Below are 25,234 nucleotides of genomic sequence, written 5' to 3' on the forward strand. Positions count from 1 at the left end.
GCAATGCAGAACGATCTGGAAAGCGTGGATCGTAGTCGAAGATAGAGGACAGCAGCCACGAAGCAAGTGTGGTAGCGAGAAATGATTCATTCAGTTTTGTTATAATAATGACATATTAGTAAATAAACGTTGAGATTCTGCTTGGGACACATTATAGGCTCGATTTCATCACCGGGTTCATATATGACGCCTTCGAGGCCCAAAAAGTTTAAATGAAGAGAATAATCAGAATGAAGCTCATGTAAAGAAACTTTCAAACCAGTACTACTACCACCAGTCTGTCGAAGGTATTAAAGTTAGCGGTCCCTGCCTTACTTCAGATGTATATCTCTGTAGGCACTGTCCATAAACTAAGAGTCATTTTTGGTCAACTCAGCTCTTCTCACTCGTAGACTTTCGCCCAAATGAAATTAACAAAAAAATGTATGGAGCGTAAACTTCGCCACTCCTCCTTCCCCCCTTCCTTCATAGTCTACGTAGTTTATAGACGGGCCCTTGGAGTATACTAGCGATGACTTCTATTACTTTTGTTAACACACTTTGCAGAAAGGCTTTCATTTCATGAAATCCATAATCATATTTATAATACTCGAAGGGAAACGTTGCCAAGGATTATTTATTATTTTGAGAGCGTCCATAAATGTTGTATTTTAGAGTGGTGAGGGAAGTTTTGAATTGTGTGACGAACCATGTATAAGATATGGGAAAATATGCTACGTTTTCGGGGATTAATAATCGACCGAAAAATGCTACGTCATTTATGGATGCACCCTTTCTACAAATACCAAGGAATTCGTGCTGATCATTATTGGTATCAGTATACCCAAAATATTTTCGGATTTTCAACATTTATTGATATTGCAAATGTTTTTGAATAGCCGAAACTCAGAGAACCGAAAAATGCACATTTTTTTTAGAAAGGTTCATTATCTTCTGGGTAGATTAATTTGAACTTTTTTTCTATTATGCTCTGCTTCCACTCACAAGTCCTGACGACTGGCAGCAGGACTACCCCGTGAAGAATGAGAAATCATCAGCTTCATTTTTTTTCTGCTGTGACTATCCCGTTGGTACATTCGCGGGAGGTTCCTTTTTTGGCACGTGTCGCTCGAGATGAAACAGTTGTGACATTGGCTGTCACAAGTCGCGTGTCATCCAAAAGCTGCCAGAACATCGCTCGAGCAATAGAGAAAGCTATTCCGCGCTCGGGTCGTGCGATGCGAGCAAACATGAGGCAATTGTGAAGGAAAAGCGTGAAGGACAACGTGGTGTCAGGCTAATGAAACTTTTTTTTTGCTGGGGTTTTCACTGAAAATGCGAGTGGTATGGCATGGGGTGGGGAGCAATTCGTGTCGTGCAATTTGCTATTCATATCCGGCACTGAAAAGTGATGTGCTGCGTACTTCAACCGGAATGAAAATTTCTCGAGAATAGGAGCTTTTGATTTGCAAATTATGAGGCTTTTCCAAAAGCAGGAAGACATATTCTATTGGAGATTTTAGATATGAGCACTGAATAGATCCGAAAAGATGAAGGGCGTGGACTTATCTATTGCTTCCACTTCAGTGCGGGGTCGTAGGGTACGCTCCGGTCGTATTGGTCGCAATAATAAGTACTCTCGAGACGTCGTGCTCGCAATACCAATTTAATTTCAGCACCCGTCATGAATTTCTACGACATGCGAAGCGAGCGACCACGGACAGTACGGCACGGTGTTCGTTCGCTATACAGGTCACGACGACGTAAGCACAGAGATAGATAGCTGGGGGAGATTCATTCTTAGGGTTTAATGGCAATTTAATGAGCAATTTTCCCAAGGCATCGAGATCATATAGCAACCTGTAGTACGTGACGGTGGGTTGGCCCACATCTTCGAACATCTACAACTATTTCCAGCTAACTCATATTTTCCTCGGAGGGTAGAGTGTCGTAGAATGAATATTTCACGCCATTGATTGCGCGCCGTACCATTTTCAACTGGAAGCAGGAATGTTCGTTCAGTCAGAGGAAAAAGGACATGCCGCTAAAAGTTAAACCAACTTTTAATGATATTCTCTTTGCTTTCGCACCTTCCCCGTCGCATCGTCCGCTTCCAGCAAGGTGTGCTTCTAATAATAATGTTCAATTTCTGTTTCTCTCTCTACTTTCCAGGTCTATCCAGGTCGAGATATCACGAATATCGTCGAATCGTCTCACTATCAGAAAATCGGTGGCTGGTGCCGACAAGGTGCACTAAACTCAGCCAAGTGTAAAGGTGCTCAGCGGTGGATCAAACCGTTCAGATGTTTGGGTAAGTTCCAACCAGCAAAAGCTGTATCTTTGTGGGTGTTTCTGGGGCACCATGTACTCTATACACCGGGACCACGAATCAAAGCAAACTTCACCCAGGGCACCGCTATTTCCTTTTTCCATCATCACACAGCTGTATCGTAATGGCTGTGGCGGTGCTCTTCGTAGCTGAAACACACAGGATGCACCGAGCAGACCATCCATATCTGAAATTAAATTGAATTTATCTCGAGCTTTAATCTAGACCACCATCATCCATGGCAGTTGGCTTTGTCAGCTAAAGTAATTTGGATTATTGTTGCTGCGCTGCTTTGTACGTTCTTTTGAAACATTGTCGCCAAATTGAGAAAGTTACGACCTCGAGTGGACAGCTGATATTTAATAATGTCCAGCGAAATAAAAAGAAAACGCGTTTAAATTCATGTTTTTAAATACTTCCCACAATTTTGAAACTGGTTTTTAACACTTTTATACCTACATTTCTGAGTAAATTGGCGCAAGGGCATAGTCAGAACCTCTCGACGAAGGGAGATAATCTGCTCAACAGATAGCTGAACAGGGAAGTCCAGGTAATGTGGGGTTAAGTGTCTGATACAACAAAAGTAAAGGCCAGGTCTTCTCTTCTCGACCCACTAAACATTCCTATGACTGCCAAACCCTTCGTCTATCAGAGACCACCAAGAAGGAATTGCTTTAGATAGGGGCTAGTGCACACCATACTCTCAAGGTTAGCTGCGTAGCCTGCAGCAACGAACATCGATGACTCGCTTTGGAAACTCCACCAAGGTAACATGCTGGCGCTTAGCCAGTTTCCCGGGTGGCCCTTACCATTCCCTTTGTCCTCGGAAGACAGGCAGGGTCGACATCACGACTGCTTCCAACTGTTTTGCAAGCATCAAGAACTGATGCTTACGTGCAACATGATTTGACCTGTTGAAGGCAAGGGTATTATTAAACTTCAGGCCCTATCAGCTGTTCCAGAAGGTTGCTGACAGTGGAGCCTTAACCTGTCCCGGCCCTTACCGGGGACCCCTTCCCAACCGCAGGCTCGGATCTAACTCATTAGACCAACGCCACGACAGCAATGCTGTCAGGATGTTCTCTCTGCGGCAACTTAATCTCTGTAAGGATCGATTTCGACCGCAGGGCACCGGTATGACTTACGAAGCCGATTCCAAACCAATGGACCACCTCTCGTATCGCATCTGAACTAGCCATTCTTAGAGTCCACATACCATCTCCTCTGTAGCTCCAAGACGATGTGGGTGATAGCCTTTTAAACAACATTCTAGCCAAACTCATCCCAACACAACACATCATCTGGACAAGATTGTCCGGAGATGTGTCCTCTCCGCATGTGGCAAGCATGCGGATACACATTGAGGGAAAACGCGGGCACACAAACAACACGTGTTCCGCTGCTTCCTCTAAACCAGCACAAACCGGACATTCGGGAGAACCCGCATCACCAAAACGGTGTAGACACTGTCGGAAGCAACCATGGCCTGAAAGGTCCTGTGTCAGGTAGACCGTTACTTCCCCATGGCACCTGTTAGGCTAACTATCGACCCTCGGGCAAACTGTGCGTTCCCCTTTCTTTGGTGGAAACTGTCCCACGCGCACTGTCATTTGACAATGGCGACCATCCTGGCATGCCTCTTGTGTCGCACATTTCGAAGCACACTATGCCCTCCCTGATAAGAATGCCGGTTGCCGATAGGCGCCATACCAGTGATGACGCAAAGCGCATCGTTTGGCACGGTACAGTTATGCGCTCGCAACCCTCTGGCACATCAGCCTATACTTTCCTGTACTTTCCTGTTTACCACGGTAGCTTTTGGTACTTAGCACCTTGTCCACGCGGGCCACCATACCTTAGTATGGACGAGGCAACACTGGCCAGAAGCTTGCGCATGCTAGCATACACCGCAGAGCTACTGGACTTCATTTTTGTTGTTGTTGTTAAAATTTTCTTTATTCAGTTATTTTGTTTCTTACATGTTAACATTTACATTTAAGTGATCTAGATTTTCTCTTTTCAGCCTTTAGTTTTACATTTATATTTTTGTTTGTTATTGATTTTGTTCTTTTTCTTGCGAATAATCTTTGATCGATGCTTTACTAACATCTTGGCTGTTTTAATTTGATAACCTACTTAACCTAAATTTCAAAAAAAACTAATTTACTAACGCTCGGATGAGCGGGTGTTCCAAATGCGCTGCACATTCGATGAAACTGTCGATCGCGTCATCGATGCGTTCTCGGACGGTCTTGTATTCTGCACTGCGGTGCAGGTCGCTGGTTCTCGCGTTGAAAGCGGCGTCGAGGATTAGACGCAGCAGCCGATTCTGGACCAGCTATAGCTTCCTTTTGTGGGTCTCCGCGCAGGTTACCCACACCGGCATCGCGTAATTTACCACCGGGGCATGATGCTCTTGAAAACAGCCAGCTTGTTGCTCCGTGACAGCCGAGACCGCCGGGATATCAGCGGGTACAGTGACTTGAGCAGGCCGAGACACCTGTTTCGTAGCTTGTCGGTGTGCGTCCGGTAGATTCTTTTGCTGTCAATGGTGACGCCCAGATAATCCACCTCGTCTGACCACCCGACGGGGCAGCCGTTGACTTGGATGAAGCAGCCCGCCGGTGGAGGTAGCTTCGGCGAGTTTCGATGTCGGAACACGATGGCCTGGGTTTTAGCTTCATTCACCTTTATTTTCCAGCTGGCGAGATACTGGACATATGTTGTCACGCCCTGCTGGAGCCGGGACCGGTAGATTTGCGGAGTGCGACCATTAGCCATGATCGCACTATCGTCAGCGTAGAGCGCCAGTGTGCATCCACCCGGCAGCTGTGGGATATCGTGGGTGTACAAGTTGTACAGGGTGGGGCCCAGGACGCTTCCTTGCGGAACGCCCGCCGGTACCGCGTAGACATCGGATGGTGTACCTGAGAGATAGACTCGAAAAGAGCGATTTGCAAGGTAGTTTCTTACCATTTTTGTTAGGTATCCCGGGAATCCAGCTTGTGCCAATTTGTGGACGAGGCCGTTGTGCCACACATTGTCGAACGCTTTCTCCACATCCAGCAGCGCTATCACGGTATTGTTCGACAGGGCCTTGTTTCGGTGGATCGTGTTCTCCACCCGAACGAGTTGATGTACGGTGGAGTGCCCTTGGCGGAATCCGAATTGCTCCGGAATGATGATGTTTTGTTCGTCGATATGGACCGTCAGGCGTTTGAGGATGATACGCTCGAAGATTTTGCTAGCAGCCGATAGGAGCGTGATGGGCCGGTAGCTTGAAGCGATGGTTGGGTCCTTTCCAGGTTTCTGGATGGGAATAACCTTCCCCTCCTTCCACCTGGCTGGGAAATAGCTTAGTTGGAAGCATCTTGTGAAGACTGCGGCTAGAAAGCGGTATGCTTTTCCAGAGAGCTTCTTCAGTTCCAGGTTTAGTATGCCATCGTTACCGGGGGCCTTCATATTCTTGGTGTGCTTGATCGCTGCCCGAACCTCGTCTTCGGATACCTGTCCGTCGAATGCTGCCTCTTCGTTGTCGAGCTGGATCATTGTCTGTTGAACTGCCGCTTCGTGTGGGCTCTGCATTCCGGCACCGAGGTTGTGTGCCTCGACAAGCTTGTAGGCAATCCCGTTTGCCTTCTCCGCAGGGGAGACCAGAACCCCTCCGTTTTCGTCCTTTAGCGGTGGAACGGCTTTTGGCTTCTTCTTCAAAACCTTCGCCACCTTCCAAAACGGCCTTGAGTGGTCGGTCATTTGGGCGATGTTGTTGGCGAATTGTTGGTTCCGAATTACAAGCATCCGGTCCGCAATCTGCTTGTTCATTAGAGTGAGCTCGCTTTTCTTCAGTGGGCAGCCGGTTCGTTGGAACTGCCGCCTTACTGCGTTCCGCTGCTGGATGAGTCGCCGGGTGTGGTCGTCAATCACGGTAAATTGTCGTTTTACCGCCACCCAGCGGATGCATGCGTCTTCGGCTGCGTGGATGGCATCCTCGAACACGCCCAACTGCTGTTCAATCACTTCTTCGGTATCGAGCGCTGGGTTTTCGGTGATTTGGTTGTCGATAATGCAGCTGAATGCCACCCAGTTCACGTGGTGGTAGTCTCTTCTCATCAACGGCTGGGTTGCCGCTACAGTGTTTCGGAGCTCGCACACCACCGGGAAGTGATCGGAGCTCATTTCGTGGATGGTTGTCGGTTTTGCCAGTTCTCGATCCGAGAGGAAAAGGTCGAGGGTTGAGGTTCTTCCTGAAGCTGGGGAAAGAAATGTTGGTTCGTCCGGGAAATGTACGGTACACGACCCAGAGCTAAGATGGTCAGCTAGTAGGTCTCCGTTCCTGTTGCTCCTCTGGTTTCTCCAGAGGCTGTGGCGAGCGTTGAGATCACCGGCCACCACGAAATTGGACCGATTGGTGGTGAGTTTTCGGAGATCCTCTACGAAGAGCTTCGTCGTGCCGTTCCTGTCCCCACATTGCGTGGGCATGTATACTGCAAAAAGCGTGAGGTCGCCGCTTTCGGTGAGGATTTTCACTCCGATGGCTTCGACAACGTTGGTCCTTGGATGAGGGAGGATAACATAGCGGATGCCATGCTTTATGATGACGGCCACACCGCCACCGCTTGCGTTTGACCGGTCAAGCCGGACAATGGTATGTTCAGGGAGCGAGAAATTTGAGTGCGAGTTTAGGTGGGTCTCCGTAATGACACCCACATCAATTTTGTGCTGAGCAAGGAAATTGCTCAGCTCAATCTTTTTCGCTCTGAGGGAGCGAGCATTCCAATTGGAAATGCGTAGGTTGCGGGGCTCACTTGACCCCATACTTACATACCATATATCCGAGGACCTCGACCTGGTCCGACTTCGTTTTGCACCGCAGTAGCCTGCCGCGGAACTCGGTGAATATGGACCACAGTTCAGCTGAACTGTAGAGTGCTTCCTCAGGTGATGGGTCGTTTAGCGGAGCGCTCGCATACACTCCGGCTCTGATACGGGGGTCGATAGGGGAAAGGGTGGTAAAATGAGCATATTAAGCTTTTACTTGATTTTTTCCACTATTCAATAGTAAAACCTTAAATAATCGGCAGATAATCATTATTCCATCATACATTAATACAAATATTAATAAGTTTTAGTCAGATTCATTGCAAAATATGTATTTTTTCGTGTTTTAGAACACGAGTTAATTATCGACTGTTCTATAGAATGCGGGTAAAATGAGCAAGGGGCGGTGGTAAAATGAGCATAGTGGGGTGGCAAAATGAGCATGTGGAGGTGGTAATATGAACATCTTGGAAAATAAAAAACCGATTTCATGTAATTTTCAACAATATTGTTAAATAAAAAGATTGTAAACTAAACTATTATTAAAAATCATCAGCTCTTCATAACAAATATCACAACTGTTGCTTTTATTCTTCAAATATCCACATTTATTTCATAACAAACAAGTTTGAAAAACGTAAAACCATCACATATTCAATGTTTGCACATTCAGTGCAAAAATAAAAACTTCAAAATTAGATACCCATTTCTGGGCAATACAAGTACTCAGTTGCAGAATCGGCATCCGAAATCGTCTTCATTCGTACTGCATTCTGTGTGGAACCACATCAAGCAGGAATGACACTTCTTCCATCCTTGGCCATCAACGGAATCCGAAAAAGTTGCACCACAGAGATCGCACAACGTATCTTCGAAAATCTCAGCTTTCTTCTGCACCTTGCTTCGCTTTTTCGTTGTTTTTCGTCCTTTTTTATGGCCTTGATGGTCTTTGCTGCTTCCGAAGTGGCTAAGCTTTGAAGATAGTTTTCTCCGGTAATTTCAACTGCCTGTTCCGCCTTACGCTTGCGCTTTGCGTTTCTCGGAGCTGCCATTTTCGGAAGTGGTAAAATGTCCTTCTGTGATATGGTGAATGAGGAGTTCGGAGAGGTTTCAGATTTTGGTTCAATGCTGATGATTTGATTGGCATCATCTTGATTATCGTCAAGAACCTCATTACCGGTTAACTCAGGAAAACTGATTGAACTCGGCATAGGGATCTGCTGTACTGTTGATCCATCAAGCACCAGTGGTTTAGTTACCGTGATCAAAGTAACAGTCGTGACTTCTACCTGGTCGGTGTCGATTACTGGCTGATCGGGATTGACTGGCTGATTTGTTGGTCGGATTTCTGGCTGGTCGGTCACTTCGGATGGAGCAAAGTCCTCATCACTGAACACGTTCCTATTGAAAGGGCAAATGCCAGACTTTCGGAAACCGTTCTCAGCCACTTCTGCTGAAGCGGCTTTCAAATATGCCACACCCATCAATTCCGCGACGTCGTACAGCGTTATGGCTTTGCCAGGGAATTTGCGCATAAAATTTTCCGAAGCACTTGCATAATAGCTTTTGAATAAGCCCATGAAGGCCACATCCAAAGGCTGCATTTTATGGCTGCAATGTGGGGGATACACAATAACGTCAACGAAATTGGCCAGAGCTTTTTCACCAAACGCCAAACCCTTGTGAGAGCTGTGTCCATCAATAATCAGCAAGGCCGGGTTGGTTTCTGACGGGTTGGTATTTTCAATGAAATGATCAAGCCAGTCTGGGAAGATCTCGCTGGTCATGTAACCGGAAGGATTACAATTAAACTTGGTTCCGTTCGGTGCACCTTTTTTCAACGAATCGTGCATGCGCACCCGAGGGAAGATCACGTAGGGTGGCAAATGTTGCCCGGTTGCGGACATACACATCACGATTGTTGTCTGCACTCCTCGCTCAGAAGAAGTAATCGATCCAACCTGCCTTTTCCCCTTCCTGGCCGCGATTTTCAGCTTCTTCGGAGGGACCTAATGGATATTTTCATATTTCAATATTAGTAAAATGAAAATTAAATAATAAAAGAGCTATATTTACCGTATTGACTCCAGTTTCATCCGCATTGAAAATGCGATTCGGGGGTAATGCTAATGTCTAAAGTTTTCTGCAGCAGGTCGTAGAAGTTATTCACAGAGGGTTTGTTAAACCCTCTAGCTCGAGCGATGGATGTTGCTTCCGGCTTCCGGAATAATACGGTTGGATTCCGCCTGAGAAATCGTTGAAGCCAGTACCTGCCAGCCATTTGGCGTTTGTGACTGAAGTCGTAAGGTTGCTTGTTCTTCTCCGCCAGGTCATAGGCAAGTTTGCGAGCATCTTTCATGTTGACCCCATAGAATCTGGTCTCCAAATCAAGAAGATGCTGAACCAGTTCACTCTCTTGTTCTGGCGAGAACACCGTTTTCTTCGAGCCAAGTCCTCTTTTCTTACCCGGAGAAGCAACCCACCTGGCGAGAGTGGCCCTGGGAATGTTGTGTGTAATAGCAGCATGACGGACAGATACTCCGCTCATCTGTCCAGGTTTGCCGCTCCGTTTTCCTCTCATAAATCCGTCCCATCTGAAAGCACGAAAAGGAACTTAATCTTGCTCATTTTACCACCACATTTAGGTGCTCATTTTACCCACAAAGGGGTTTCAGTTTAAAACGTCTTACTATAACGTGATAAATGATACTAAATACTTACTATCGATGTTAACAGCTGAATAATAAGTTAACTTATTGTCCTGTAGCGTTTGATTAGATAAATTGAACGTTTATATCACAAAAATCGCTAAATAATGCAAGCCGAAAATTAGATCACAAACAAGCAACTGCACGGGCGGTTTGTTTTTGTTTATTATTTATGTTTTTCGACGGCTCAATGCAACATAGGGGTGCTCAAAAAGGTTTTTATGAGTAAAATAATGGGTGGCCTAAAGATTATAATATTTTATTTGACCAAATACCGTAATTTAAGCACCTGCTCATTTTACCACCCCTGCTCATTTTGCCACCTCTTCCCCTACGCCTCTCGGTTGGTTCAGGGTGTTTTGCGATCCGTGGTCCCACAAATCGCGGAGCTTCGCCGGTTACCGAGCTGTTTGGCAGCGCGGGAAATTTTGTCGCATTCAGTGACAGTGCAGCCGGAGCCTTGCCTGCCGTCCTCTGGCCCGGCCGATTCTTCGTGGAGGATTGTTGCCGAATCCGCTGGTTTCTTGTACCATGGCCAGGGTACAGGCAGTTGGTGCACTGCGTCACGTCCGACCGCTTGTTCCGGTAGGAGTCCCACCGAACGATGATGTGGCCAACCTCCTTGATCTCCCGGAGCTTGGTCAGATTGGTGGATCCCTTGCTGAAATGCACCAGGTAGAGGGTTTCTTCTCGGTCGGCGCTGTCCTCCTTTCGCCGGATGATGTGCACGGCCACCGCGTCGAGGTTGTGCTTGGTAATCAGCCGTTGCCGAAGATCTTCCGGGTCCACCAGGGGCAGTCCGCGAATCACCGCCCGGTATGGTCGGTCCGATGGCTTGTCGTGCGTATAATATTCCCAACCATTTTGGTCGAGAATCTTCCGCACTTTGGAGACATCGTCGTCACTGGTGCACATGAGCTTCGTACCGAACCGAGTGATTTTGTACGAAAGGTCGGCGACGCTTGCGTTCAGTTTTGGCGCGTGGATGGCAAAACTGATGTTTTTCACCACCAATGGTGGTTGCTTCTTCTTTCCGGGGGATCCCGGCGATGTGACCACCGGCTTGGTAGTCTGGTCCGCTGTCTCGTTTGCCAGTGTGACAAACTTGTTCTTGTTTAGCAGCTGTTGAGTCAGCTTCTCGCTGTCAGCAGCTGCTGGGTCAATCTTCTTCCACTTCGGCTTCCTGGTAGGGGAGTTTGCCGGGCGAAACGGCATCTCCTCCTCCGACTCCATCCCACGACGAAAGAACTCGGTAAAATCGCTTTTTTATCACGAGAGCGCAGCTTCAATACGTCCGCACGGGGCGAACACTCAGACTGGAATGTACTGGACTTCATCCGGAACAGTGCCGCTTTATAGCTCTTTTTCAGGCATAATCAACGTGGACACCGATACTGCCGTAATTCTGCAAAGTGACGTAAGCGGCATTGATACTTTTGAAACATTTTTGGTTATTTTGCATAAGACTCTTGGTCATCCTCTAAGTTTCTTTCGATAGATTATAGATTACGACTAGATCTTGCATTCTAATACAGCAGGCATACCACAATGTTATTTTTACTCCTGACATTATATATAATGTACCAAAAAAAGTCGACATTTTGAATGGCGCTTACGTCACTTTGCAGAATTACGGCAGGATAGTAAGTCAGTCGATCAACACCCCCAAATGTTTGACGGGGCGCTTCGCCACCTGAGTATTGTGGTGAGTCAATTTCAGTTTCCTGGATCTCGTCCACTCCTCCACAACTGCGATCTAGTGGGCAGTAGTCAATTCCTCTTCTTAGATCGGTCGATTTAGCGTAGAACTTCGGCGTACTGTCGACAGCAAAGTAGACGATTGCCACTCCCACCGAGAACTGTAACCTCAACACCTCGTTGTACATGACACTCCATAACAGTGAACCCAGAATGGAACCTTGCAGGACTCCAAAGGTTATGTGAAAGCACTTCCGACCCACCTCCGTGTCGTAAACTAGTACTCATTCTGGAACATCGGCAATAGCCTATGGCCTACTGACGCTATTGAACGAGTTCCTTACATCCACAATCACTACTGCACAGTAGCGAATCCCCCTTCTCTTGCGTTGAAGCGCTATCTCAGCGTTTTTTTAACCAAAAGGATAGCGTCTACGGCCACCCTCCCCTTCCAAAAGCCGAAATGGTTGCTCGAGAGATCATTTACATCCTCAGCGTGCTACAAAATTCTATCGAGGATGATCTTTTCGAGCGCCTTCTCCCCCGTTTCGAACCAGGCTCTGCCGCTCCTAAACCTCTGGGAAAACTCCCTCGTTCAGGCATAGCAGACCTAAATATCTTGAGAGTCTATGTAATAGCTACTTTTAAGGCCAAGTTTGGAACTCCGTCCAGACTTGGGGTCTTACCAAGAACTAAGATACGCGAAAAATGCCCCTCGATGATCCCCTCCAACACATCTGGAAACTTTTCTGTAGGAACCATTACACCTCTTGTTTTGGCCATCATCACGGTCCTGTGAGCTTGAAAATGGAAGCTCCAGAAAAACCTCCAACTAGTTTACTTATTTTTTCATCATTAATCATAATTGGGACTGATTTGTTTGCCTTTACTGCACAAAATTTTCGCATTCAATTACGAATTTCAGAACAAGTCTTTGTGAGAAGAAACTCTACAAAGTTATCCATCTTTTACAATCGAACAGTGGCGAACTCTCATGAGGCGGAGGGCCACGTAATAAAGACAAAAAATGATATCAAAATCTCAAACATTACAAATTTACAGCTGTGACCCTCTTGCACAAACTCGACGATATCACCTAAGTAGCAGTTAGATACGTAATACACTAGATTTGTGGACTATGTGTTTTTGAATATTCGAACTGACCTGGTATCCACAACCAACATAAAGCCAAAGAACACCCGCAAAATATCTACTCCAACTGAAACATGTTTATTGCTGACCACTAGTAATAGACTCGTTCCCATTCGTTAGTCACCAAAATCTGCCAATCGCATCAACCCATTATATTGTAGGTACCGTCCTATGTCCCTATGCGGATTGTCTGGGCCGAAACGGTCCGACCCGAAGGCAAATCGATAACAAATCCTCTTACCCTCAGTCATCTACCGCTTTTAAAAGATTAATCACATAGCCCATGCTGGAATCATCCCAGCAGGTTTTGGGTCAACCTTCCATGCCGTATGCCATGCCGTGTTCATAAAGCTCCATGCTCTCTTTGCTCATCCAGTGCCTTATTCTTTTTTTCTTTTCCCGATTTTCCCTCTGCTTCCAGAAGGTCCTTTCCAGTCAGACGCTCTTCTGGTGCCCGAAGGATGCCTGTTCGACCACATCCACAACGCGTCCCGGTGCTGGCCGTTTATCAGGTGGAACCAGACCGGCGCTGCCGCATGCCAGGACCGAAACATGCAAATGCGAAGCTTCGCCATGCTGCTGCCCTGTGGAATCTCGCTCTTCTCCGGCGTCGAGTTCGTGTGCTGCCCGAAGCACTTCAAAGGTAAGTGTGTACTTTTGCTGCGTATATCATACCGGGGTGGGTGGGGCGACGCGGCGGCGGTGGGGTATCGTCCCCATCGCTGCGTGAATCTCTGCACAGGTTCAGTGGGGTGCTCAGGTTTGGGAGATAGAGCTATTTGGTGGAATTTCAGTTGAACCTTTATACTCCAGAGAAATCTAGCAAACATTTGTTCCATTCAATGACATTACATGTTTTAAAGTTTTTTTTACGTATGATCAGGTTGAGTAGGTAATTACTAGCAAAATATATAATGAACAGATTCCTGTTCGCTTATTTTGGAGCACTATCTCGGTTGTTCGAATTACAGCCCTAATAGCGTCCACCGTCGATCGACCCTTCCGGAAGCTGTACTGCTTATCCGAGAGGTCAGAGTCATCAACCTCGGCAGAATGATCTGTCTCTCGTTATCAAGGTGATCTCGCTATGGCCCGTTTGGTCATAGAGTTTCGACTAGAACATCGCTGGATAGATCGTCGGTGTTACCCTCCATAAGCAATCGCTCCACAAATGCTGGCTTATCGAAGCGCGAGGTCAGTCATCCCCAATGAAGGTCGATGACCTTCGGCTGTGGCCGTTTTCTTCCGTGTTCCACCCTGTATCGAATCGCCAAATGGTCAATGTGCATGTATCCACCGTCGACCCAGTCCGAGATAGCGTTTAGACCCGGACTCCAGAAGGTCACATCAAGGATGGACACTGCACCGTTCCTACTGTAGGTTTTCTTTTAGCCTACCTTACTTTCGTGACATCCACGTTCAGTCTGGCCATAGCTTCGAGTAGAGCCAAGCCTCTTTCGTTATTCAAGTGGTTACCCCACTCAATCGCCCAGGCGTTGAAGTCTCCACCGATTACCATGGAACACAATCGCACTAGTGCGCTTGTTAGCTAATCGAGTACAGACGAGCACTCGTCTATCGAACACCTGCGGGGGGGTATAACAACTGCAGCAGTACACCCCGTCGATCTTCACTATTTCCACTGTGACGTGGAAATTATTTCCTGTACCAGAAAACGACCGGTTGTACAGACACGAGATCGCCGCTAGCTTGGCCTTATCGGCTTCCCAGTTCCCGTTATCGGGAGGGATGCGGTATGGGCCCGATATTAGGGCCTCAGCAACTGTTGTGCGGCTTCGGTTTAGTTGTGTATCCTGCATTATCGTTGGTCGGTTCGACCTCCTCGCGTGCCGTGACTGGACATTTAGGCCCACCCGTCGTGTGACCCTTGTTTGCCGTGTAAATCAGACATTTTGATGCCGTGTTGCACTTCCTGGCGATGTGGCCTTCCACTCCGCACTTCCTGCAGAGATTTCTTCTTTCAGGGCCTTAACACGCCCACGACTTGTGTCCTTGCTCGAAGCACTTGAAACACGCCTCTTTCACCCATGTACGCGCCCATGCTGAGCGGTCACACTGACCAGCCTACTTTGATACTGCCGACTGCAGTCATCTTTGTAACCCGTTTGACCCCAGGTAAAAAATAAAAGTTCAAAAAATCGCCAACAGCCCATTTCTCAACAGAATTTAACCAAATTTTGAACACAAACTCGCACAACACTATAGTTTTTGAAATATACGGGATCAACATTTTCTTGGACTTTTGGACGGAGTAAGGCCGGTGGGTTACGGGGTCAAGTCGGGCAAAAAAAAAGATCAACGATTTGCACCCTAATAACTTTCTTCTTAACGAAGTATTTCAATGGGAGTTTGCACATTCCGTTGCCTAATGATAGTTGATGTTGCTACAGGTTCGAATTTGATATTTTCCTGCAAGGTTTCTATAAAATGGAAGGTTGTCTTAGATGTCAAAACTGGCTGAGCGGCCATTATTTTTTCACAAAACATGAACACTCGAAATAATCACCAAGGATTATTTTTAAATATTTTTATCTCCAAGGGTTAAAAAAATTCCTTGGTTTCAACATCTACCTGTTGGGCGTAATTTTATTTGTTGTTTTTCTAGACTCATTTCCAATCATTACATTTGTAATTGCTATTTGTACCGCATCAATATCAATGACTCTAATCTTTGCTATTGTGGTGTATCATATGAGGACATAGACCATATTGTTTTGAATTGTTCAAGGTTCAATTTACCAAGGCAGATATTTTTTGATCGAATATCCAATTTGGGTTCAATTATCCCTAGGGGAAAAGCGGGTAACACCGTCAGGGTGGGTAAGCCCGTCACCCCAATGATTTTACCAGGAAACAGTTATTTAGTAGCTTTTTGCCACACGCCTTATTTGTTTTTACCATTTTTACTCTTTTGAGACAAATGATACCAAAATTGACCTGTCAAACACGAAGAAAATAAACAAAACAAACGCGTCAATGCACCAACGGCGGATGTAATATTTCGTCGGTAGAACTTAGCTTCTGGATTACAAAAGAAGTGCAGAAATTTACTTTCATCAATCACGTATTCTCATCTGTACTATTCTTTAGTGTCAAGATTCATTGAATGGTCAGTTTCAACAATTTTTCAGAAAATACGGTGTAATTTAAGAATAGTGGCCTTTTCGGGTAAGCCCGTCACACATCGGCGGGGGTAACACCGTCATGCTCTTCGGATCACCGGATGTTTGTTGAACTGGCTAGGCATTTCTATCAGATGCCACGCAACTACAAAATGATGACCAAACGGGGAAATTTCTATAGGGGTCGTCCATTAATGACGTAGCATTTTATGGGGGGGGGGGGAGTTGGAGTCTCGGATTATGCTACGAGTCATGTATTACGTATTGGAAAATGGGCTACGAGGGAAGGGGAACGGGGTGTCAAAAATCGTCAAAAATGCTACGTCATTTGTAACGAATTAGTATGTACTCACAACCGTTCGGCAGTTTAAGCGCCACTTCCCGAACTAGGAAGACTGCCGACGTGCGTCTGAGTCCGGCTGAGACTCCAATCTTAAGGCGGGTTAAAGTGGTTCAAACACTCTCGTTCACTGGCTACACCCAAATCACGAAGCACGTTATGTAGCGAAACCTTTCAAAACCCAACTGGAAATTACTCATCAACAAACCGCACAAACGAAAATTTAAAAAAAACTAGGACTAATGATACCATTAGAACTGGGAAATTATGTAAAGACTAACCCAAAAAAATCAGCTTTATATTAATTTTTGCTTTCTATTTTAGGGGATACATTCGTAAAGGGGCCGTTTTAGGTAATCTACTCCTACCTGATCTTCTTCTCTATACCTGGCTGACGGGAGCTCCCTCGAAGCGTTGCACGTGTCGGTAGAAACTGCTCGTTGGCGATCGCATAACAATGTTTCCGGTGGGTGGATCAACGTGCTCGGGCAGCATCAGCTTTTCAAACCTCGACGCCGCATTCACTAGGAAAACATCTCGACCCAAACTCCCCGGTGCTCGAAGGTTTCGATGCTGTGCCAATGAACGCCACGAAAGGCAGATTGATGACGCCTTTCAATCGAGCAGATTTCCTTGAGTGGCCGGGCTGCGTATGCGTATAGCTTGAAATGAACCCGCCAGTGGGCAGCCGAAACGTTGAAATTCGAGCACTGATTCACAGAGGGGCAATTGGGATTAAGCACGTGATTAGCTACCGTGTCGTTATCGTCGAGACAACGTTGAATGCTCGTCGAACTGTGCCCAAATTGGTTGACGGAGGAGCACGTGGTCACCAAAAGTTGAGCCTACACCCACACCCCACGTTGAGTAGGGAATCCTGTTCAACGGGATATTTTCAGCCAATTTGAACATTATGAGTAATGCTTTATGCTTACCTAAGCCTGCCCTGATCTTACTCACAACTAGGCTTTACTGGGCTCTAACATGTGCTTCAATGCTAACTCTCGAATCTATTGCAAATACGATATTGGGCATTAGCAAATGGTTTAACGGCACTATTGATATTATCACTTACTTAGTTTCACAACTTTACAAACGATTTTCGTTGCAATCTAGTTTGAAGTACATACAATATGTAGTGGCTTCACTTATCTTTTAAAACTCACAATAGTACGTCTGTCTTTAACTAAGCACTCTGCTCAAATGGCGCATTAGTCCAATCAAAAGACCTATTGTACCCAACAAGGTATTGATTTTCAATCCGGAGTGGAAAACTACTCGGGTTTCCCAGGCATGAAAAGTTTCCTTTGAAAATTCAAATAATCGCATTCGATCGCTCCACACAACCCATATTGTTCGAGCACAATCGAATGAACTTCAAAATCGGGTGCTATCGCACGATCGAGTAGATGAATGAACGAATGTGAGTGGAACTCGATAAAAGTGCACGAAATTTAAGCTATCAGAGTTTTCCTAGTATTCGTTAGATGGCAGTACCAACTTACCGAAAGCTCAGGTTGTGCATTTTCGAACTAAAACGGCTGAATATTAGGGTGGAACAATATTTCGTTACATTTCGCCCATTCTAACTGTATAAAAATTATGAAATTTTTATTGAAAATTTCATAATTTTTATAATGTTTAGGGTTACCCATAAAATAGTTTCTATAAGAATTATTTTAGAATATATAGTTTTTTTTTAATTTCATTTTAAATTTATAAACTAAACATAGCAAAACAATGAACGTTATATTCCTATCTTGGGTCAATTGCTCCGATCAAATCCAACTCTAAGCCTAACTTATTCATTCTACTACCACTGATTCGAAACCAACTTCTAATTCTTTTTTTCCAATTTACTTCAGATATATCTGAAAATTGCAGTAAGTTTTCCGACCAATTTACTCCAAACATATTTGGAAACTTTAATTTGCTTATCAAACCGAATTACTTCCGATAATAATCGAAAAAAAATCTTCAACCTCAATCAAGGTTTTTCTGGCCTACCCTAATGTTTCGCTTCACAAAAGCAAAAGCTTTCATTCGAATTCAAAATATCGCTTGCACCTACTCTTCGAACATTTTCGAACTGACTGATTAGAACTGTCAAACCGTGCCTTACAAGACAAAAAAAAGGAAAAACTGATTTGGTGACGAATATGAAATTTTTAGGATCTGCAGATGAGCGAATTTATCGGAAATTGGAGGATAATCGTCAACAATCTGAACAAAGGAGTATGACGGAATGGTAAGCTATTTGTGGATACAAAAATTTTACGCGGAAGGCTACTGAAATATTGAAAAAGGACTATGTGAAAATATAAACAAAGTTGCGTGCTGCTCTGCTTCCCTGAGTGTGAGGCTGAATCACGGTGAGAAAAACAGCACCTGAATGAGCTATGGATTCTTCATAACGGGACTGGTCAACAACGGAGGAAATACGGAGTAACATCTCAACGTTGGACTGTAGAGGAAACCACAATGGGTGTTTTATAGTGTTTTTGTTTATGTGCTTTGCCCTAGGCACCGTCATAGCTTGAACATCACTAGGCTCGTTTAAGAAAGGAGCCGTGATAGCTACCGGTTAATGGTTTGCCGTTCAAATCTTCGAGGAGATAGACGTTTGAACCAATTACTTCTCGAACTCTCACTTTGCTATATTTGTTAGCAAATTTGCCAACATAATTTTTAGATTTATCGGACAAATGGACCTCTTTTTTGTAAACAGTGTCGCCTTTATTGAAATGCTGTTTTACGTTGGCTCTTAAATTATAACTACCACTATATTTTAGGTACGCCTTCATGAGGTTTTCTCGGACGATCTGGTACAATTTGTCCATCTCCTCACTGCGAATTTGTGGGTTTTGAGTCGTACCCATGTCTGCACGCCGGAGGTGCTCATATTCTTCCCCGGTGCTAACCATATTCCGTCCAAACGTTATAAAATAAGGCGAATAACCTGTGCTATCGTGCACATTGGTGCGTATTGCCCGAGCGATGTGGTGTACTGATTCGTCCCACTCCTTGTGATCAATTTTTCTATTTAAAGAGCATCGAATCGCGGTCACTATGACACGATTAACCCTTTCTGTAGGGTTTGGGCTCGGGTGGTAAACCGGCAAGTTCCAATGGGTAACGACGTATTTGTTAAGCAGTTTTTGGAACTTCTCGGACTTAAAAACTTGTGCGTTGTCTGTAATACAGGCGGCAGGCGCTCCAAATAAGTTAAAAATCATATTTTCGACAAATGCACAGACGGCAGGAGCAGTCGCCGTTCGTAAACACTGCACCATGACAAATTTTGAAAAGTAGTCACACACCACGAGAATCCACATGTTCCCATTTTTCGTACGGGGATATGGCCCCAAGAAATCCATGGATATCAACTCCCATGGTCTGCTACACGATTTTGGTTTTCCGGAGAGTGGAGTTACGTTTTGGTTAGGCACCTTGGACTCCTTGCAAACTTCACAGCGTGTGCAAAAGCGCTTAATTTCCGTCGCCATCCGTGGCCAGTAAAAACGTTCCCTGACCCTTGCTAGCGTTTTAACAGTACCGAGGTGAGCTTCCTCATGTATCGATTGCAGAATATTTTTTCTCTCAGCTTGGGGAACAACATATTTCCACCGGTAGCTGGGGTCTTCAGGCAAAGTCGAATTCGTTATGAATTTATAGATCTTCCCTTGAACAATCTTAAAATCAGTATAACGTTCGGGATGACTTTCAATCATTTTTCGCAGCTGGTCAATATACGGATCGGTTAACGGAGCAACTATCGAGCAAACTGCTCGGGACAGTGCATCTGCGGGAATATTCTCGCTTCCTTTCCTGTATTGCAGTAATATATCATATTTTGCCAACTTCAACGCCCATCGGGCAATGCGCGGAGATTTGCTTTCAATCGACATGCTTTGTAGAAAAGTCAAACTCATCGCATCTGTTTGGACGATGAACGTTTGACCCTCTACAAAGTGTTTGAAATTTTCAATGCCCAAAAGGACAGCTAGGCACTCCCGTTCTGTCGCGCTGTAACGCTTTTGGGTGGCCGACAATTTCTTTGAGAAATATGCAATTGGCCTCCGAATTCCATCTAGCACTTGAGTTAGGACGGCACCCACGGCAAGATCGGAACTGTCAGTTTCGATCACAAAGGGTTTTCCGAAGTCTGGGTTTGCGAGAACTGGTGCGCTAACCAGGGCACTTTTTAGTTGGTTGAATGCTAAATTAGCATCCTCGGTCCAGGAAAATTTTCGACGATCTTTGCGTAGCAGGTTAGTTATTGGCGTAGTAATTTGTGAATAGTTCGGAATAAATTTCTGGTAAAAACCAGCGAGCCCAAGGAGTCTCCTGATATCCTTCACGGTTTTTGGTACCGGATAGTCAAGGATCGGCTGGATTTTGCTTACATCCATTGTTAATCCATCCTCGGATAAAACATAGCCTAAGTATCGGATTCTTGATTGACAGAACTTACTCTTCTGTAGATTAATGGTGAGTCCCGCGGCCTGTAACCTTCGTCCAACTATTTCGATGAGGCGTAAATGCTCCTCAAAAGTATTTGAGATGATAATTATGTCATCCAAGTATACGTAGACCTGGGGCTCCAAATCATGCCCAAGTACTCGGGACATTAACCGAGCCATTGTGGCTGGGGCATTGGTCAGTCCGAATGGCATGACCACGAACCTGTATAGGCCTTTATTGGTTCGGAAAGCCGTCTTATCCTTCGCCGATACCTCTAATGGGACTTGGTAATATGATTCAGACAAATCAATTACCGTAAAATATTTCGACTTGGGGATGCGTTGGAGAATTCCCATCATGTTGGGGAATGGGAATTCATCTTTCTTCGAACACTGATTTAAGCGTCGAGAATCGAGGCAGATCCTCCACTTTCCGCTTGCTTTTTTGACGGGCAACAGTGGATTTAGAAAATCTACTGCGCCAAAGCATTCTTCGATAACGCCAAGCTTGCGCATGCGCTCAATCTCGGCGTCGATTACCGCTTCTATCGTTGGTGACCAACGATAGTACGTGACTTTCTTTGGTTTTGCACCCGGTAGTAGTTCTATTTCATGTTTAATTAGATCAGTTCTTCCAAGGTGTCCGTCCTTGGTTGCGGGTAAATACTGTATGGCATCAAAAAGACTTTGTTTCTGTTCTTCACTGAGCGGATGTTCCGTGGTGAGGTCAGAAGGGGATTGGATGACATTTTCGGGAATTTCGACCGTGGGCATTTCTAGGCTTGCGTCCTCGATCTCCGAATCATTTCGTTCGCTGGAACTAGGACTAGGGACAAGTTGAAAACAAATGTGTTCGGGCTCTCCGAAGTAACCTTCGGCAAAATTCAATTCTAACCCATTTATGGCCGCTACAGTAATAGCTTCTTCACTTGAGGACAACGCAATTTCTGTTCCAGGAAGCGCTAACTGGAATCCAAATTGGTTGAGAAAATCCATCCCGAGGATTAAGTCTTTACTTATTTCCGGAATGACTAAGGTAGGAACTACATGAGTCACGTTTTGGAAGGAATAAGGGATATTTACGTATCCTAAGCATTGATACGCAGTTCCATCGGCTGTGTATACCTTAAGAGCCACGGGTTTCACCTTAAGTCCTAATTTGCTGATTAAATCTAACGAGCTAAGAACAGATACACTGGCGCCTGTATCTGCAAGACCCTCAATTTCTTCGGTCAGAATTCGCACTTTGAGGTGAGGACAACGATTTACATGAGTTTTGATCTGATACACTCCATTAAAGTGTTCATAGCAAACGGGAATCTGTTCACCATCCGGAGGATAACGATTCCCCAAATCATCCTCGCTTATTCGTTTTTTTCTTTCTCCTCTTCCGAAGAAAGATTATGCTTATTGGGACAACGAAGTGCGGTCGTGTCCATCTGACCACAAATATGGCAAAAGATCTTTTTGCGTTGATCGCAATCTCTCCACATGTGTCCCTCGAGCTGGCAGTTCCAACACAATAGATTTTGTGTTGGAGCATCATTTTTAGGCTCATTCCCAACCTTGGGTCTGATTCCAGTTTTCTTCGAGAGCCATGCCTTTTTTGCTTGCAGGGTACATAGGAGGGCAGGATCTTCTACTCCAGGTTCGTCGTCTGAATCCACCTCATCAAGGTTCAGCTGATTTACCATGGGTTTGGGTTGACCCGAAACATGGTACAAGTTGCTTTCCAACGAATCAAACTTGAAACAAAGTTGTGCCAAGTGTTCGATGGATTGTATGGGTTCTAAGGCCAGTCGTCGTTTATACGAAATCTTCATATTTTCGACAACTAGTTCAAATTTTTCCTGTTCACTCATTTTTCGAATCATTCTTTGTGCCAACATTTCCATGTCAGTGAGATACGCACTAAATAGTTCGTTTGGCCGTTGTCGGCGATTACGCATTTCTTCTCGGATCAATCGATCCCGATTCGGGTTATCGTACCGCATTTTAAGATACGTTTCCAGAATCTCCCACGAATGAAATTTTTCTTCATATGTGGTATACCACACATAGGCTCCCTCCTTGAATAGAAGGTGGGCGTGCATTCTTAAATCCTGTTTACTAATTGCATAAGATCGACAGAGGATATTAATCTGTCGAAGAAAATCCGTAACGGGCACCGTATTCGTGTCCCCGGAGAATTTAGGCCACTTCTCGATAATGGCACATTGCTGATGTGGTTGCCTGCGACCGAGGTAGCCCACATTAGCATCTCCCACGGAACCATCGTTTCTGAATGCTCTAGAATAATCTTGAGGCATCTGATAATTCCTGGTTGCCTCGGAACTAGTCGGAGCAGTGTACGGTTGTTCCTCTCTAAGGAACATCCTAGACGCAGGGTATCGCCCTGTCATTACATGTTCTGATTGCATTTCAGGTTGCATCGTTGGCATGGATGGAACCGGTTCAGGAATCACTCTAGGTTGATTCCACCGATTGATTTGTTCTGGTTGTTCCCCTTGGGGATTCAACTGAAGAGGAGGGATTGGTTCGTAAAGAGCGCGTTGATGAGAGGTCGAATTTTCTCTTCCACGAGTAATTTGCTCGACTCCCACGTTGCCTAGACTTACGTTAGCAATATTACTCGCAAGATGAGACACCTTATCGCCCATTTCCACTCGATTTTGCCTCTCTTGTTCAAGAGCCTCCCGAACCGCTCGACGAACGAGTTGTTCGACCTCAGAAACGTGGATATAGTCATGCTCGCTCCGGTTCATAACCGAAACAACTGGTGCCGAAGGGTTTCTTGGCTCAGGCCTGGCCCGAGGCGTAACCCCATAGGCACTACCTGTAGACCCTTGCCCTGTCGGTACCATTTTCCGACTCTGGGTATGCTCACCGCCACTTCTTTGGAACTGAGGATTGTCAAAATTAAAATTTTGTTGGCTGAGAATACTTGAAAATCCAAGAGATACCGGAGGGTCCGTTTGAGTAACCGGCGGAGTCTTGAAGTTGGATACGGGATCGACAACTTCAGCCCTGATAACATTTTGCATTTGTTGCGCACCCCTTAGAGCGTTTGTTGAAAACCCTGGAGGTGGCTGCGATAGCCTCGGCTGTGTGGCTTCAGCTAATTGAGAAGGAAGCAACAATCCATGCTTAGAGGATTGTCGAAGACTCGATGGCAAACTAGAGGAACGATGGTCCCCCTGGTTCAAAACCTCACTCGGATTGGGTCCTCCCCCTACGGCTCCCTCGATTTCATCCGGCTGTACATCCAACGATACCTCAACATTTCGATTTTCAATCATTTCCATGGACCTATTCTGCTCGGACAAATTCCCTGCCGATGGAATGACGGAACGAGCCACACCCTCAAGGGGCTGATGCGATTGATTGCCGGCCAAATGTTCCTCGGAATAGGCTATATCTGGGGCCATGGTCCCTAGTTCATTAGACGGCCCCATAACAAGTTCAAAATTTACCCCGAAATACTGCTCACCCATTCGCGAGATCAGATCCAACAACAGCTTTTGATTTTCCGCTTGCATCACATCCCTAGATACATACCGTCTAACTCGCATGTGGTAGTGTGCCAATCGGGACAAACAACCGGCTGTTAAACCTGACGACAACAACAATCCGATTCTATGAAGCTGTCGAGGCAACACTTCATAGTCGGTGAACATCAACTGGTCAGCAATTTGCTGATTGTATCCATTTTGTCGCTCACGAAGCAAGTTACGCAATGCTCGGCGACGTGAATCAAGAGGGCCATCCGTTGAAGCCCCTCGAATCATGAGTTCATAATTCAGTTCATCTTCCTCCAGATCATTAGTATTTATTCGATAGAAATCCATCATAAAGAATCCAAGATATAAAAGTATAACAAAAATAAAATAAAAAAAGAATGCAAAAAGAAAATATAGAAAAAAAAAAATCAAATAACTTATCTATATACAAATTCAATATTATTCAAGTGAGTAGGCACTATTGACTAAATATTCCGAATTCGAATTCAATTGACTATAAGCTATTTCCTTACTTTTAACTAACTTACAACTGACCCAAAAAAGAAAATAAAACATAGAAAGCAAGTTTTGAGACCAAAACCAAATTGAGTTTCAACTGTAATCACTTTGCGGGCCCCACGTTGGGCGCCAAATGTAACGAATTAGTATGTACTCACAACCGTTCGGCAGTTTAAGCGCCACTTCCCGAACTAGGAAGACTGCCGACGTGCGTCTGAGTCCGGCTGAGACTCCAATCTTAAGGCGGGTTAAAGTGGTTCAAACACTCTCGTTCACTGGCTACACCCAAATCACGAAGCACGTTATGTAGCGAAACCTTTCAAAACCCAACTGGAAATTACTCATCAACAAACCGCACAAACGAAAATTTAAAAAAAACTAGGACTAATGATACCATTAGAACTGGGAAATTATGTAAAGACTAACCCAAAAAAATCAGCTTTATATTAATTTTTGCTTTCTATTTTAGGGGATACATTCGTAAAGGGGCCGTTTTAGGTAATCTACTCCTACCTGATCTTCTTCTCTATACCTGGCTGACGGGAGCTCCCTCGAAGCGTTGCACGTGTCGGTAGAAACTGCTCG

The 25,234-nt window shown here is 45.2% G+C and overlaps 1 protein-coding gene across 5 annotated transcripts in view; it reads left to right on the forward strand.

Annotated features, from left to right (window-relative positions):
• Positions 1-25,234, forward strand: part of LOC109398837 (amyloid-beta-like protein) — a 236,042-nt gene that overhangs the window by 123,937 nt on the left and 86,871 nt on the right. For 4 of the 5 annotated variants that reach the window (XM_062856846.1, XM_062856848.1, XM_062856847.1 and 1 more), the window contains 2 exons: positions 2,152-2,290; positions 13,106-13,327. In XM_062856846.1, the coding sequence (XP_062712830.1) occupies positions 2,152-2,290; positions 13,106-13,327 (361 nt within the window). The remainder of the gene's footprint in view (positions 1-2,151; positions 2,291-13,105; positions 13,328-25,234) is intronic. The other variant, XM_062856845.1, reaches the window with a different exon arrangement.

The sequence above is a fragment of the Aedes albopictus genome, chromosome 3 (genome assembly GCF_035046485.1).
Source record: "Aedes albopictus strain Foshan chromosome 3, AalbF5, whole genome shotgun sequence".
Lineage (NCBI taxonomy): Eukaryota > Metazoa > Arthropoda > Insecta > Diptera > Culicidae > Aedes > Aedes albopictus.